Source organism: Homalodisca vitripennis, chromosome 5 (assembly GCF_021130785.1).
Source record: "Homalodisca vitripennis isolate AUS2020 chromosome 5, UT_GWSS_2.1, whole genome shotgun sequence".
In the NCBI taxonomy this organism is placed as follows: Eukaryota; Metazoa; Arthropoda; class Insecta; order Hemiptera; family Cicadellidae; genus Homalodisca; species Homalodisca vitripennis.
In genome coordinates this window covers 43,137,915-43,155,859 of record NC_060211.1, presented here as the reverse complement: position 1 = coordinate 43,155,859, position 17,945 = coordinate 43,137,915, and the positions used below count along the sequence as shown (strand labels likewise).

Here is a 17,945-nt window from a genome sequence, read left to right as displayed (position 1 = left end):
ATAAGATTATTCCTCCATTCGGCTTTTGATGCGATTGGATTTTCCCATTAAAATATATTATAGCTCGTTGAATTTCATATTTCACTGTATGTGCCATATGCTACATTATATAGTAAAATGTCATCACTGAAATGCACACGTCACACTAGTCATGTATGTATCCACCATAAATTCCCAATAATTACTCAGATTTGTGTACAACATAGTATTATATACTGCATATTATCGAAATAATAAAATGCTAAAATAAAATATATAATAAATAAAATAATAAAATATATAACGCTATGCTGCAAGTGTAGTATACTGCCGTTTAGACGAGAATTGATTACTTTCAACACTTTGATAAGTATGCACGTGTTGATTTTCAATATTAACTCGTTTCTGAAAGTAAGTATACATGTTTCATCAACTATATGTTTTTAACAGCTATTTCAATATAAAATAGCCTATTAGATTCCTTATATCATCGGAATCCATTTTTCATAACTTCAAAACACAATCAGAAATTCATTTTCGGTTTTGACCGAGGGTTTTAAATAGATAAATAATTCGTTTGTTATTGGCAACGGATAAAACCGATTAATATTAGCTGTCATCTTTTTATGGAACACACCAATCCAGCAAAGTACTCGTAACTTCATCGCGAGAGTGACACTATCATTAAGTTAAAGTCATATTATAACCTTTCACAGTATGCTTAGTTTTAGCTATAGTTTCAGATGTTTGAACCCAAAATCAATAGAGTTCAATGTTGAACCAGGAGACAAAATTTCTAATCTCTGGGTCCTTTTCACTAAGATTTAGCACACTGACAATCAGACAGACAACAAAACGATTTTGAGCAGCACCTGCCGTTACTTGTACTGAATAAGTTCCTATATAACTACGTTAGTTCAGGCTGTGTACGTGTTTCGATATCGAGGGGGATTTATGATTTATAGAAAAATATCAGAAAGTCGTTGAACTAAAGACATCCGAACTCCGCATCGCTATTTCCAATGTTCAGCAATATGTCTACTGTCCAACACCACATTATGTTACACCACAGGGATGTCTTGGCCACAGCCCAAATGTGTTGCACCTCTATGCGATATAACTACAGTGTTGTAATGTTGGCTTTCAGTAATTTTTAAGACTGAGTCATAAGATTGTGGTAGAGAGAATCTATTAAGATTTAGTGATATTAAATTTATATTCCAACCACTGTATAGGCCTTTTTATGCAAGAATGGAATATTATACTCGATGAAGGAGTATAACTATACTAATTTTGGAATATTTATATATTTACAATACACATTTAATTTATTTACTAAAACCATTGTGTGAGACTTTTTGTAAATTCTTCAATATTTTGCATCTACGTAAACATATTAATATATGTTTGTCTCTGTAGAGTCTCAATTGGTTTTCATTAATTATTTTAATAAATGTGATATTCTTGTATTCAAACTGCGTATTTTATTTAAGTTATAAATGCCGAATGAATATAGATAACAAAATATTTCATCATAATGTGTTTTAATGGGAAAATCATATTAACAATTCCAAAATCATACTCAATTTTCAAGCTTTCCTAACTGATTAATGAAATCAGAATACTTGTCGTTCATTGCATAAAGACTTTGTAATAATTGCGTATGTTTATGATTTATAATTTTATTGGTAATAAGATCAATGGCTTTTTATTTGCAAATAAAAAATATAAAACTCAAAAGTAAGTGTTTTAAATATTTTATCGTATAAGATTTAATTTAACTTCATTTTAAACGCTACTGTTTTACATTATTAAATAATTGCATTTTATTATGAAATAAATGATCAAAATAAACTATAAACAAAACAGTAGTATAGTTAGTTAGTATTGTACCACAGAGTGCATCTTTAAAGTCAATAGTATACTTTTCCATTTCACCTATAATAATTTTAGCTTCAAATAATTCCTAATGATTAAAAAACCTTATTTAATTATTACTTTCAAAATATTTAACTTTCGCATTCCAAAACAAAGTGTGGTCTCCAGAAATAGTTTCATTTCATCTGGTGACGTGATACATTTTATAAAGTTTTCCTCAATATTCCAGATTACAATAAAACTCAGTTGACAGAACAAACCCTCGTCATTGTGGCAATTCTCCGCCCTTTTGTGAAACTGTGAGGAAGGAATACATAAGCCAACAGTTAGCAACGAATATCAAATCATTTGTCACTTGAATACACGTCACCGACAATATATCTCTAAGAGTATAATCCGGTACAAAAAAAATTCTTTCATATATTTTCATACTTATGGTTTTATATATTATTTACTATTATCATAAAGTTATTATATTATTAATTTAAAAATTAAACTAACTCATAATAAACTATTTAATGAGATATTTTACTGTTACATATTTTCAGCATCAACCTAGTGCATAAAAGGAGCAATACATATCAACTTAAATTTTATTCATAAATTCCGGGATTACTTTTATTCATATAGTAGAATTATTTGGTTGTATGTGTATGGTAAAATATTTTCTTTACTCCGTGTTGCAATTCTTCAAAAGATTCCTTACAGCATACTACATGATATAACCAATAAGCAACATCTGGTATTTAGTAATATTTTAATATAAAGTCGTAATATTGATCTAAGAAATTTGTGTTCATAACCATTAAAAGCCTATCTGTGTTGATTTGTTCTACATTCAAAGTGTGAGTGTGGTCTAGTTTTATGTATAAGTATCTAATATATCTTAACTCTATGTACTCACAAAACCTATTCCGTTATTCATGATCAAGGCAGAAGACCAACGTGGGGACATAAAGTATGTTATTGCCTACTTACCGTCTGGACAAAATAAATAAATAAATAAATAAATATGTTTATTAACCAACAAACTATGTTAATTAAGTTTTACCTAACCGAAATAGCAATTAGATGACAATTATTACTTAAAAAATTACTTTTTTGATCAATATGAAAAACACCATCAAGCTTTTGCACGAAATAACAGAAAATTAAGGTTCAAGAAAAGATGAATGGCGAGAGTCCTCCTGGTGCTGATCATTTGCCGGGCACCTAGTGGCCTCTTGGGGTTTGTCTAGTGGCCAAGCTTTTGACATAAAGATTAACTAATGTAACATCACATGACAAAGTTCTATTTTTGGTTCTGCAAAATCAAACTCTGTATCATGAATTTCTCATATTACGTATATTGTTGTCCAAAGTAACTTAAGTTCTTATATATAAATATACAAAACGTAAATAATGAAACAAAAATGTGCTAACCACACTTTTGAAAAAAACCGTAAACACGAATAAAATACTGCTGAAAGAACAAAAAATAATCCTGAAAAATATAACACCTAAAAATTATTGGAAAATCTGCTTGAAATGTAAACTCTGCTTATAGATTTTATTTTACGTATAAGTTATATGTTAACTTATAGATTGTTTTAAATTTCTGCAATTTTGTATTCTAACACCAGAAAATTGATTTATTTACCGTATTGTCTAGAGAAATAAGAGTATAAACAACATTTTCCAAGTATCGCCGTTTAATTACATTTATACATACTTTGGTGACTTAAGATTTAATATATAAGAATCAATACATATGGCTATTTAAATTTCTGCATAAATGTTTGTATATTTTATTTTAACACAATGGTATAATTCAATAACTTAAATCAAATTTATTGTTTTTAATTTAAGTTTGCTAAAATATTTAATCTTTCTGATATGTTAGTTCCTTGAAAACTTAAAAATACAACATATTTTCTTGATTAAATTTCATCGCCATAATAAAAAAAATGGACGGTAACATAATTCAACTCCAGGAATTTTAGTGGCATATTTAATAAACAAGGTAGCTTTTATGAGGAGATATTCTCATAATTCATAATCTTACCACGTGGTGATATAATTTTCCGTGCTATGTCTTTACAGGACTCTCAATGTAAAGGACCTAATAATTCATGTAAATTTGTCTCAACTAAACTGCTATATTTCTATAGCTATGATACACAAGAAATAACACTTGGTATAACATTCCCATTACGAAAGTGTACGGCTAATGTCAAAATAAGATTCAAAGTATGAATTTCCAATACTTTCTACGTTTTGCCTGAAATATATGGTCTACTAATCTATCCACTGATGCATTTCATTACGATGTCTTGGCCAATATAGTTATTTTTTCGTAGCCCCCTTGTTTTGTCCTTCTGACAATAAAAACCTCTGATCACTAGGGCGTGAGCCCACTTTATAAAAACTCATTTCCTACCAATGCCTGTCATTTGTTGAAAATTAAAATCTAGTAATTACCCTAAAACAGGTACTTAACACTTTATTTCATGTCTTAAATAGTAATAAAATAAAATTGGTACATATTTTTCGCATTGGATCAATAAATTTAAAACAATTTGGTAACAGTTACTGAAACCTTTTTTTTATTTAGGAACCTAAAAGTATGCAGAAAATCAACCGTTGGGTTTATCAAAATACCATAAAACTTTTAGGATTTTAGGGCAATTTTTTATTAAAATTATAAGACGTGTTTGGTGTTACTAAGCGTCAATTTATCTTCTTTCTAGATTTTATGGTTAAACTTACGACAGTGATGACATGTAAGAGAGAGGACAGCAAGGCTTTTTCTGCGATCTTTCACGTTGCAAAACCAATCCGATAGCTTCTTTGATAAAATTTTGTAGACATCAGTGAACTTCTTCAATATGAGGTATCATAAAGGTGGTACACGATCAGTTAAATTGTACTATAATAAATTTATGAGGTGCAACAATACAAACTAGTCTCGTTTCAATACTGTTACAGAGGGAAATATGCCTTTCTGTTGGAGAAATAATAGAATAAAACTGCGAAAATGTGGTCTCAGCACTGCAGCCAAATATTGAAACAGTTTCAATACTGGACACTATCCAAACTCCGAGAGTCTGACATACAGTATAATCGTATGCGGTTCCGTGTGCTACTATCTTAACTGTTGACATTGGTCTGTTACTACTGATAAATGTACAGTTTTTTAATGAAATATTTTCAATACTGAACATTATCCAAACTCCGAGAGTCTGACATACATTATATTACATTCCGTGTCCTACTACCTTAAGTGTTGGCATTGGTCTGTTCTGCTGAGAATTGTTCAATGTTTTTATTTTAAAAGTTTCAATACTGGACACTATCCAAACTCTGAGAGTCTAAAATACAGTATAATCGTATGCGGTTCGTGTGCTACAATCTTAAATGTTTTCATTGGTCATTAAAAAATTAGGAAGCTGTAAGGTAACCCTCTGTGACTTTAAGACTGAGGACAGCCTCAGAGATTGGGCTCTAAGTCTCTGATATCCCGAAAGTTTAAAGCCTCAGATCTTCCTCAGTTCTGGAAATGGAGGGACAAAATCATTTTACGGTTATACGAGTAAATACCAATTATTTGAAATTTTACCACTACAATACGCCAAAATGTACTACTGTAGGTAAGGATGTTGAACCCTAAAACTCATAGGATTAAAAATTACATAAAAATTTTAATTTTAAATATATTAGATTTAAGTTAGCTTTCTTGGTAGACATTAACAGTATATGTAGAGAGATCTAAAACACTCACAGAATCTCTTACACTTCTTTACATCTCTTACGAAATCTGCACGATTTACAGCTTAAAACAAATTTATTATATTTGTTAGTGAAGATGCACAGGAGGATACTTTCTTGAATCACTTTTAAATTGCTCATTAATCAAAATTGTATAAACCTATGAATGAAAATTAGTATTTTATAAAATAATCTTTATCTCGGTGCCACTATTTAGATTTATTCGCCAATTGTTTTAACAGAATCACTTGTATCGTAAAAGTGTTCTCAATAAAGGTTTTTTATTTAAATGAAATAAACTAAGTCAAAATTATTGACTACAAAATAATATCAATCAAAAGTTAAATGTAATTGAAATAAAAATGTCTAATATAATTCAAACTTAAATGTACTTTTCATTATTTAAGCGAAGCCAAATAAAGCAGAATTAAAACATCACTGAAATCTTCATCGTATTACATATATCACTTCATGTTACGTTTGGTTCAGGTAAAAGTAAAAAGTGTAATTAAACTATGTTCCTCAAAAAAATCATTTATTACAAATTTGAAATCTTGATGTGTTAAATTTATTCTGACTTTGAATATTAAATATCTATTGCAAATAACCTTTCATAAATATAAATATTGAAAGCTTTACTTAAAAAAAAGTTTACTTGCAACAACTTGTACTCTTTACAATGTTAAATTAATTATTTAGTGTTCTCCTAATATTCTTCCATTTGTACATACTATAACATACAATACAGTATTCTATGTAAAGATATCTAACATTAGTTGACAACAAAGTTCCGATATGAACATCTTAATTTGACTATAAAATCTTTTCTTACGCTAAATCTTTCACACAATTGGTAAGGAAAATAACAATAAGGTGCACCACAAATGGCAAGTTCTAAAAACTCATTAAAGGCGCTGAGATTCCCGAGTCAGAGTTTATAAATTAATTTCTTTTCTAACAAAAACTACCTCATCACCGACGCCCTTGATTTGACCTCTGACTGCTCATTCACAAGACTAAATTTTAAGCCCCTATTGTAACCGTAGTCGACTTTCAGATAAACCGCTGTCTATGTGTACCATTCCTACCTTCGCGAACCCTTTCTTAGAAAATTTAGTTCTTATTTTACGTGTGTTTTAACTAATATACTTATATTCTAAAATATGTTCTTATACATTTTTTCCATAATTACCGATATTTAAATTCCAATTTTCTTCTGTAGCAAATGCTACAATATACATGGTTGCTTTAACGTTAGTTAAGTGGTTTAGGTTGTGTATTTAGAATAAAGTTAAAAGACACCGCAGAATAAAGAATTTAATTTTTTATGCGATTTCCAATTCAGCCGACTGTTTTATTTTCTCATAACAAATTGGCCATAATAAATTGTAGCCTATTACAGAAACTGTTTCCCAATTCGCTCGTGTTTATATCATACAATTCTTTAACATAATTGAAACTCATAATAGTATTTGTAACAAAGACATTTTGGTTCAGGCAGGGCTATAAGCATGAAATAATTCTTTAATGTTGTAACAGTCCACACCAGTCTCTGTTACTGATGCTGGTTAGCTCAGGGGAAAGGAGGGGTAAGTTATTCCAAGTCTTAGGCGAAGTCCACAACAACGACGAAAAATGTTCAATATTTATTTTGGGGCGCCTCCTTGTTTTGGAAGGAGACTCCAGGGACTGTAACAAGGAACCAGTCCTTTCCAGGTTCCGGGACTTCACCAGGGTAAGCAGGTGTAGGGACCCAAGAGAATTACCAAAGGTCGATGAACCGTTTACAATAAAAGTTAAATTTAATTGTGAGAATAAGAATATATTTATAAATTTAGTAAGTAGGAAAATGTTTGGTGCGACTCCAACTATATTACTATAGCTATAAATTTGAATCCTTAGCTTTTCGTTGATCTTAGTAGAGTACTGTATAGTAAAAGTATAGGAAACTAATAGTTAAGCTGTGAAGACGGGAAAACTCAAGACTACAGAACTTTACAGACTCGAGTTTATTGCAATAATTCCCGTAAAGGGCAAAAAACGTATCCTATATCATTTTATAACAGTTACAGACAGTATTGCCTCTAATCTGCGCTACAGTGAAACAAAAAAAAACAACTCCATATATATAACCAAGACTATTACTGATATAACCACACGGACTTAGATAAGATACCTTAAGATAATTAAACCCTTCTTACAATACAGATATATAATTAAACATTTAACATAAACCAACTTAACTACCTAAAGACAGTAAAAGAGTAATAATTGATGCAACTCTTATTTGTGGAGTCCCAGGCGCTGAGTATCCTTCGAGAGGTATATCGAGAGGAATGGTCCCCGTCTCGAAGAGGAATACAGTATAACCTGAGAGATCACCAAAAAATTTGTAAGTCACTCACCAGAAGACGACAAGTCCACGCCCGGTAACTTCAACGAAGTCGACCGAACCGAGAGGAAGCACACGACCGCGGGTGAACCGGATGTGCGGTACGGCAGTGTCGGTCGGTACGGCACGGCAGATAAACAGGCGGGTGCCGGCAACAGCAACTCGGAGAGCGCAGCAACAGTGGGACTAACAGATTATCCTCAGTCCAGTAGCCACGATCAGACTCCAGGGAATAAAAACCCTGCACAATGTACAAAGATGATAGCCCAGCTCTTAAAATTACTTCACATACAACGTATTCAAAGTTTTTAACTACACTGAATATTAAATACAATAACGAAAGCACCATAAGGAATAATAATTCAAGACAACAGTAAAATACATATTTTATAAGTAACAGTCACAGCATCTTTACGGGATTGCAACATCAATTACAGTTACTAAAAGGTACAAGTATCAGAGCGGAAATAGTTTTGTGACTAAAAATGGAGTGCTTTTGGACTAAATTGCTTTTAGTATTTACTAAGTTTAGCACTATTACTGCCTGTATTATTAATTATTTTCAAAGAAACAGTATTATTAAAAATACTAATCAATCACACATTGCACAGTGCAATACCAATACTAGATACTAAAGATAATATAGGTATATATATTATTTTAGAGGAAATTACTATGTTACTGAGCGAGCAAACATTAAATTTAGTGACATAGAAAATAAGCTTAGAATACACAATAAATTATTATTTACAAATATTTTTCATGGTGACACATAGCCTTGTGACATGACGACATTGATTTACAAGACATAAAAATTATAAATTGGTTTAATCAAATTAGCATTAATAATTATTTAATTAATTAAGCTTTCATTCAAAGTGGTTTTATAGTTTATCTTGTTTAACATCACTGTACGACAACCGTTAAATACATTACATTAACACAACAACTCTGAATAGGTTCCTAATCCTCCTGTTACAACGATCGTATAACTAAAATTACTTAATTAATTTATCTCAACCAAGGATAACTTAATGAAAGTTCTCTATATTTGAAACAAGTAGTGAACTAAATATTTACTTTCATCTGAGCATTTACCTAAGTTGCACACTGTACTTGGACATGACTATACTTTAAATGTATTGTTAAATAAGAGTGGTATTTTATACTACTAATTTAGATTGCATGAATACTAAACATATAACAGATTTATAGTCCGGTAAAATAAGGATGCAACCTCGGAATGAAAGATAATAAGCTAAAAATTTGCATACGTCTTTATTTTGATGGTATAAAACTTACCTCAAAAGTCTCATATAATCACGTGTACGCGTCTTTAGATATTTAAGGTCAAAAGTTCACGAAAATCAGTTTTTTGAAAATATCTCGTTTCCCTTACGCTAAATGACTTTGAAGTGAATTTCCAATTGTAGAACGAAAAATTCTCTTCAACTTTTGTCTGAAGTAATTTTATGTACGCTCAACCCTTTTTGAGATACAGCGCAAAGAGTAGTGGACCGCTTACCTGTATATACAATAATGCGAGGTCAGCCAGTAGAATACAATAAATAAATGAGTTACTGTATATTGTTAATTATTCACTTACTATTATTATTATTACTTAATACTATTATTATTGTTAGCATTATTATCATTATTATTAAATTTTTATTATTATCATTATTATTAAATTTTAATTATTATTTATTATTTAATATTCCATATTTATAGATATTAATTATAAATTATATATTCTCTAAATAATACTTATTTTATTTTTACCAAACATACAATATTAAAAGAAATATTTAAAATCAATTTTAATTATATATTTATTTATTGATCCAATAATCAATTTATTAAAATTACAAATATAAAATATTTGTTTTTATTATTAATGATTAATATTATTTGTGTTTTAATTTTCTTCTTCTTCTTTTTCCTCTGGCTGTTCAATATCAGATTCATTATCATCATTCTCGTTTACAAAAGTATCAGAATAGAAAGATTCAAGAATATCAGGTGCATATTCACTTCCTTCATTGAAACCATCTGAAGTTGATGAATCGTTGAGGCATGATTGTCCATTACACTACCCACAAATTAAAGTGCATCGCAATTCTGATTTCCTGCATCCGCAATTAGAACCACAACCTTTCTTGCAATTGCAAAATATTGTATTCAGCAGTTCTTCTGGTGCTGGTGGTAATAATGTTGTTATTGGTTCCATTTTGCAGTACCCAGCCGAATTCCTGGGGTTCTAAATCATTTCCCAACCAAATTTGGGTCTGATAATAGACACGAAGGATATGCTGACGAGCTCCTGTACTTGAAGGTGGAAGGCTGCACTGGTTTGTTGCGTCTTGTTGATTTGATGAACTGGGTGTATCGAAAAGAGTCTATATTATCATCTTCTGATTTCGGAGCATTATACGTTGCTAAGAAAATACTCCATTTTCAAATAATTTTTGTACAGAGCAGTTTTTTTGTTTAAATAGTTCAGCGGATTGATTTAAATCGTGATGTTTTTCGAACATTTAAAAAAACGATATTTTACCTTTTTTATAAAGCGCAGAAGTCGTATAACATCCACTAAACGCGTGTAAAAATATGTGTTTCTTAGAATGAGGGTATTTATCAAAACTTTTCGACAAATACAGTTTTGTCTCCACATTACTCTTACCCATTTTTTTTGAAAAAAATTTCTTGTTGATGTGATTGAGAACGTCCTATCAAGATAACTAGCAAATCAATATCTTCTCCTACAATGACAGAAGTAATTTTTTTAAAGTACAGACTCTGCAATAGCTGTTTCTACATTAATAATATCACCACCATCTCTGGCTTGTTTTGTAGTGATATTAATAGTTTTTAATTTGTTGATAAGCATGTCTATAAATATTTTTTTATTAGATGAATTCGATAAAAATTTTTCTTGGCTAATTGGCACCTCCATTGTTTCATCAAAGCGGAGTTCGTAAGATTTTGAAACACCAGCAGTTCTTTTTAATTGTTCCATTGCTTTAATGTTCTTAGTGTAGTCTGAGTAAGCATCAAATACAACAACGATACTTAACCCATAATGTGTTTGTAAATATTTGACATATTTATTCAAAATATGAGAGATAGTATCACCTTTATTCCATACAACGCGATGCAAGAGAAATCAACCATCGATGATATAATATTCATATGGTATAATATTCATAGTAATATAGTAATATGGAAGAAAAGTATTTCTTTTAATATTGTATGTTTGGTAAAAATAAAATAAGTATTATTTAGAGAATATATAATTTATAATTAATATCTATAAATATGGAATATTAAATAATAAATAATAATTAAAATTTAATAATAATGATAATAATAAAAATTTAATAATAATGATAATAATGCTAACAATAATAATAGTATTAAGTAATAATAATAATAGTAAGTGAATAATTAACAATATACAGTAACTCATTTATTTATTGTATTCTACTGGCTGACCTCGCATTATTGTATATACAGGTAAGCGGTCCACTACTCTTTGCGCTGTATCTCAAAAAGGGTTGAGCGTACATAAAATTACTTCAGACAAAAGTTGAAGAGAATTTTTCGTTCTACAATTTCTCTTACCACCTTCAAAGTCATTTAGCGTAAGGGAAACGAGATATTTTCAAAACACTGATTTTCGTGAACTTTGACCTTAAATATCTAAAGACGCGTACACGTAATTATATGAGACTTTTGAGGTAAGTTTTATACCATCAAAATAAAGACGTATGCAAACTTTTAGCTTATTATCTTTAATTCCGAGGTTGCATCCTTACTTTGCCTTATTTTACTGAGTTATTAGTTTTATTTATTTATTTGTAATTACTATATAATTAATTAGGTTAGACAAACATTTTTGTAATTATCAGGACTGATTAACTGTATTCATTATGATTTCTTTATAACATTTGAATTGGATTTTATAATAGAAGTACAAATGAATTATTACAACAATGATGAATTATTTTTAACCTACTGAAGTAGGGCAGTTACAATAAGTAATGGAAGGCTTCAAGTAAAATAATACAATTATATGAACAGAAACTATCTTTTCTACATTTTGGCGATCAAGATAAAATTATCTAACATTTATTAGGCTTTAAATTGCTTAGGCCACAATAGGAAAATATTATAACATCCGTAATTAACAAGGCAACGTACATAATCATTAATAATTTACATACAGAAATCAACAATCCTATTATATAAATGAATTTTTACACCTTTATGAAATTATTGGGATATATTTTGTGAATATATAGTTATCTTTTCCAGACATGAAAATATTTTCGGCAACGCCACGAGGTGACGCTTCCGCCTACTACGGCCAATCGACCCTTTACTCAAAATATTACAGATACTTTAATTATGGTTGGGGCTTGAATTTATAAAATCGGTAATGGATATTCTGTCCATGATTATACATATTATTAATAAGGACACCTGCTTACCTCAAAAATGTTCTTCTGAAAACCAAAGTAATCCACCGTAGTGTAGAGGGTTCATCTAGTGTCCGATGTCGTATCATCAATGTCCAGAAGCCACTAGAATGTTCCTTACTGGTAAGCATGTCTAAACAGGGATGCCGCTATCAATCTATCAATGTCAATATCACTATCAACAGCCTGCCCTACCGGTAAACAGCTGTTGATCTACTGTTAGCAGTAGCCGATGTCCTTCACTCGCTAAAATGAATTTCTCCTGCGCCCTTATGGTAGGTTAGGCAAAATGCAACACTTCCAGGCTTGAGTATTTCGTCCAAACGTTAAAGGCTAGCTCTTTAACTAGATATTTTAATGAGGTGATCAGGCTCATTTGGGGACATATACTAAATCAAGTAGAAAGCATGTTACAAATACCCCTCATCAGAAGAAAATTTCCCAAATTTTCTCCGAACTAGTTGTTGTAGGGCTTAAGGTCGGCTACATGCCAATTTCCTATTGACTTTCCATGAAGATCTTGTAGATTGTAAACCAAAGGAGAAATCTTTTGTACAATGACATATGGGCCTACAAATCTTGGTGTTAATTTGGCAGAAATGAAGTTAACCGCATCAGACTGAGTAAAGTTCTTCTTCCATACCAGGCTATTAATTCGGTAGGTTTGGGGGCGTCTTCTAAGATTGTACTGACGGGCATTGGTACGGTGCACCTCTTTCAGCTTCTCAGACACTTCTCGATGTATCGCCTGAAGTTCTTTTAGTTTATCACTGTACTCCTGGCAATCTCCAACCGAAGGCAGTTGGTCCTCAGATTGTAGAACATCAAATCCGGAGCCAGAAACCATGAGTTCACGTCCAAAGACGAGAAGATTTGGGGTATAACCAGTAGATTCATGGACTGAAGATCTCAGAGCAAATCCCAATTGGGCTATATTCTGGTCCCAATTCCTATGATGGTCTCCTACATAAGCCCGAATCATAGTGATAACAGTCTTATTGGTTCTCTCCGTAGGATTAGCTTGGGGATGGCGACTAGCATTAAACAGGATTTTCACCTTATACTGCTGTGCAAGTTTCTTGACTGGACTCCCGATAAATTCGGAACCGTTGTCACATATTATATATTTTGGCACTCCCAAAAACTAAAAATACATCTTCCTCTAAATGTCTGGCAACTGACGCGGCAGTAGCAGCTCTTAAAGGCTTCAACACAGCAAATTTTGTAAATGAATCAGTGACAATGAGAAGATACTTATTTCCTTTTAGCGAACGGGGAAAAGGGCCCATCAAATCTGCCGAAATCATCTTCCACGGTTCTTGCATCCCACGATATTCCTCCCATTAACCCTGCCGGTTTTTGGTTATCATATTTTGTACTTTGACAAATTTTACATTTCGAAATATACGACGCCACATCCTTCCTCATTTTTGGCCAATAGTATTTTTGCTGCATTCCCTTGTACGTCTTCAAAACTCCCTGATGTCCTGAGGTTGGGGCATCATGGCATTCCTCTATAGCTCGACGTCGAATGTCCTTGGGTAACACCAATTTCCACTTGGATTCTTCTGCAGATAAGGCTGATAGGTCATCAATCTTCTTCCACAGCTGGTTCTCTTGAACACTCCACTGGCTGTAGGCCGCAGGGTTCTTAATCACTTTCTGCCTCAGGTTAATATACCACCGATCGCTAATATCTACTGGAATTATCATTGCACAAGTCGCCGTATTTTCCATATTCAAACCTGTAGAACGAGACAGCAAATCGGGAACAACATTTTCCTTTCCTTTCCGATGGACCAATTGGAAGTCATATACTTGTAAACGAAGAGCCCACCTTGCCAAGCGTCCTTGAGGGTCTTTAAGGTTATTCAACCACAGAAGACTATGATGGTCCGTGATTACGGTAAATTTAGTGCCTTCAATGTATGGTCTATACCGTTCAACTGCCCAAATGACGGCTAAGCACTCTCGTTCAGTGGCTGAGTACTTTTGTTCTTGCTGTGAAAGTGTCCGACTACCATACGCAATAGCAACTTCACCTCTCTCATCTGACTGACTTAAAACTGCACCTAAACCAATTCCTGAAGCGTCACACGAAATTGTGAATGGCTTGGTGAAGTCTGGGCATGACAGAATAGGGGCGGTAACTAATCATGACTTAATCTCCTGGAAAGCCTCTTGAGCTTCCTGAGTCCATTCAAATGAGTTCCGTTTCTTGATCAGAGAGGTCAAAGGATAGAGTCTTGTCGCAAAATCTGGTATAAAACGTCGATACCATGACGCAGTGCCGCAAAAGCGTCTCACCTCTTTTTGATTGCGCGGAACAGGAATGTCCACAATAGCCTTGACCTTATCAGGGTCCACACGGAGTCCTTTCTCGCTTACCATGTAGCCTAGATACCGTAGCTCCGGAATGCAGAATTTGCACTTCTCTCTGTTAAGAGTCAATTTTGCGGCCTTAATTCTACGAAAAATCTCTGACAGTACCTCGATATGCTTCTGAAAATTGGAATCACATCATCAAGGTAAACAAACACATGAGGCTCCAAATCTGTTCCCAAGACACCATCAACAAATCGCTGCCAAGTAGCTGGAGCGTTACTCAATCCAAAAGGCATGGTTACAAATTGAAACAAACCCCGTCCAGGAATAGTAAACGCGGTTTTCTCCTTACTGGCAGGATCCAATGGAATTTGCCAATATGCGCTCTTTATATCCAAACTTGAAAGATACCGGGCGTCTCTAAGCCGGTCGAGAGTACTAGTAACGTGGGGGAGTGGGTAAGCATCCTTCTTGGTCACCATATTGACTCTCCGAAAATCTACACAAAACCTTTTGGTACCATCTGGCTTATCTAGCAGAAGGATTGGTGAAGACCATTCACTATGTGAAGGCTCGATGACCCCAAGCTCTAACATTCTATCTAGCTCCTCATCCACTAATTTCTGTCGAGCGGGAGATATTGGGTAGTATCGCTGCTTAATTGCAGGAGCATTACCAGTATCTATCACGTGCTTCACTTTGTCTGTACGTCCTAGAGTATTAAGTTCATCCTGGAAATGTTGGTCGATCAAATTATGAAGTTTTAGTTTTTCTTCATGCGTCAAATGCTCCTCTGATTTGATACCCTCAATAGAACAGCAATGGACTCGGGAATTTTTCGGGGCAAAATCCCATTTCTGGTGATGAACATCAGCTACAATGTGCATTACAGTCCCAAAAATCAATATCCAGAATCAAAGCTTGCTGCAGCGAAGAAACCACTAAAACATTCAAAGTTTCCGTTTTTTCCTTTCAAGGTAATAGGAAGATTAAGAATTCCATCAACTTTATGTCGTTTTGAATCAGCTGTCTCAACACATCTGCCATCACTGCTACGTAGTCTAGCCGGAAATTTGTCTAATATCCATAGACCTTCTTTCCCCAAAATTGTTTGGGATGCACCGGAATCCAACAAAGCCTTCATTTCTTTTCCAAACACTCGGACGGTTAGCTAAGGTCTTGGGTCGCTCACAGAGCGGTCAAGTACATAGGATACAGGCCTGCAGTCTAAATTTGAATGTTTAGTCTCGAAATTAGCAAAACCAATGTTCAGGGAGTCAGTTACTTTGGTGCACTTGACTCCCTGCGCTGCCCGTTTTTTGGCCCACACTTGGGACAGTTAGTCTTCAACATCTCAGGAGCACCACAGCCAAAACAAAAACGTTTACGTTCTTTACGACAATTAGAAAATCTGTGGCCAGATTCTCCGCAATTCCAACAAGAAACAGAAGAAGTGGGTGAGGAATTTCTGAACTGGGCGCTTGCGACTTTTACAAGTGGAAGAGATCGTTTCCTATGAGGCTCAAAATACGCTAAATCTGGTTCCAAAGCTACATTTTGGTGTGGAGGTGGTCTACGAAGAGATCTTAAACGGCCCGCTTCCGCTTTTCTTCCTAAACATCGAAGATCTTCCAAAGACTTTATGTCAAATAAGGCCAGACGGTCTTGAAGTTGAGGATGTAGATTGTGCATTATTAACTTAAGCCTGGTTGGTTCTGGAACACTGGAAGCCAACCTACCATACAGACCTTCCATGGCAGCAATAAACAGATCTATAGACTCGTTATCCCCTTGCACTCTAGTAAAAATTTCCTGTTGTAACTGAAAGTCATAATCAGGGGCCTGGAATACAATACGCCTTTCTTTGCATAGCTCCTCCCAAGATGAAATTCTTGACTGAGTTGATCTATACCAAATCAGTGCAGAACCACTGAATAGGTCCACTGCAGAATTAAACAACTCCTGAGGTGTAACTCCTCTAGCTCTCCTGAGCTCCTCGACTCTTTCTAAAAATGCTCCAATACTCTGCCCTGGTGAGTTGTCAAACTGTACACCCCATTTATACACAGGAACTGACTTGCTTCGAGATCTACTACTGACATCACGAGACTCCTGAAAAGGAACTTGATCAGTTGAATACCCAGCCCTGCCTTGATCTATCACTGTCTCGGGAAGTAGGCCTAATGGAAGATATTGTGTTTTTCGAACATTCATATCAGCTGAGGCAATGATTTTTCCAACCTCAGATGTCTCAACAGATTTCGTAGTCTTCTGTGTTAATCTTGATGAGTCCTGGTAGGTAGAAGGAATGTTCTGAGGGGCCGTACTGATAAAAGAATCATTAAAAGTCTTTGTTTTCACAAGCAACTCAGATTTCCGCTGTCCCGGTTCAATATCAGTAGAGGCAGTATCAGGAATTCTCTCAACACGGTAGTACAGATGCCACAACCTTGCAGAAAGCCGTTGGAACTCATTGTCCGCGCGATTTCCATCATAATCAGAAACCAAAGATGACAAGTCAGACAACTTAGCCTCACACTCTTCTAATTCTGTCTCCACATCCAAATTATTTACAACGGCCGCATCCGCTGGAACATTCGTAGATAGACAATGTGACAAGCGCTTCCTTAACTCTCCTGCCGAACCTTCTGAAGAAACACCCCTGATTTTCAGTTCATATTCCACCTCAGATTTTCTTAAGTGGTACGCACTCATCGTGATGCAAGAAACCAAGTTAAACAGCGAAACAGACAAGTTCATCCACCCAGTTCAAAAATGTTCATAAACAATAGCCAAAACGATCCAGGACACAAACAAACAAATTTTTACATCACAGACACGTACATAAAATTCAACACAATTATTTCCAAAAGAGTTCAAAACATCATATAAAGAATCTTTTAAGCAAGGTTTTACCAGTAAGTTACTTTTAAATTTCAGTACTTGGATCAAAATATAATTCCCAAGCTATCCTCAAAATATTTAACTGATGTCTTCAAAGTTCCGGACACGTTTTCTTAAAACACCCTTATTTCTACACTACTTAAAAAGGAACACAGGCCCCACGTTCGGACGTCATTTGTAACAGTCCACACCAGTCTCTGTTACTGATGCTGGTTAGCTCAGGGGAAAGGGGGGGTAAG

General features: G+C 33.7%; 1 protein-coding gene across 1 annotated transcript; it reads right to left on the bottom strand.

The window, feature by feature from the left end:
- Window positions 1–15,984: 15,984 nt before the first annotated feature.
- Window positions 15,985–17,585, bottom strand: LOC124363447. Its single transcript, XM_046818695.1, has one exon. The coding sequence runs from the start codon at window positions 17,560–17,562 to the stop codon at window positions 16,084–16,086; it is 1,479 nt and encodes a 492-aa protein (XP_046674651.1). The 5' UTR covers window positions 17,563–17,585; the 3' UTR covers window positions 15,985–16,083.
- Window positions 17,586–17,945: the final 360 nt, after the last annotated feature.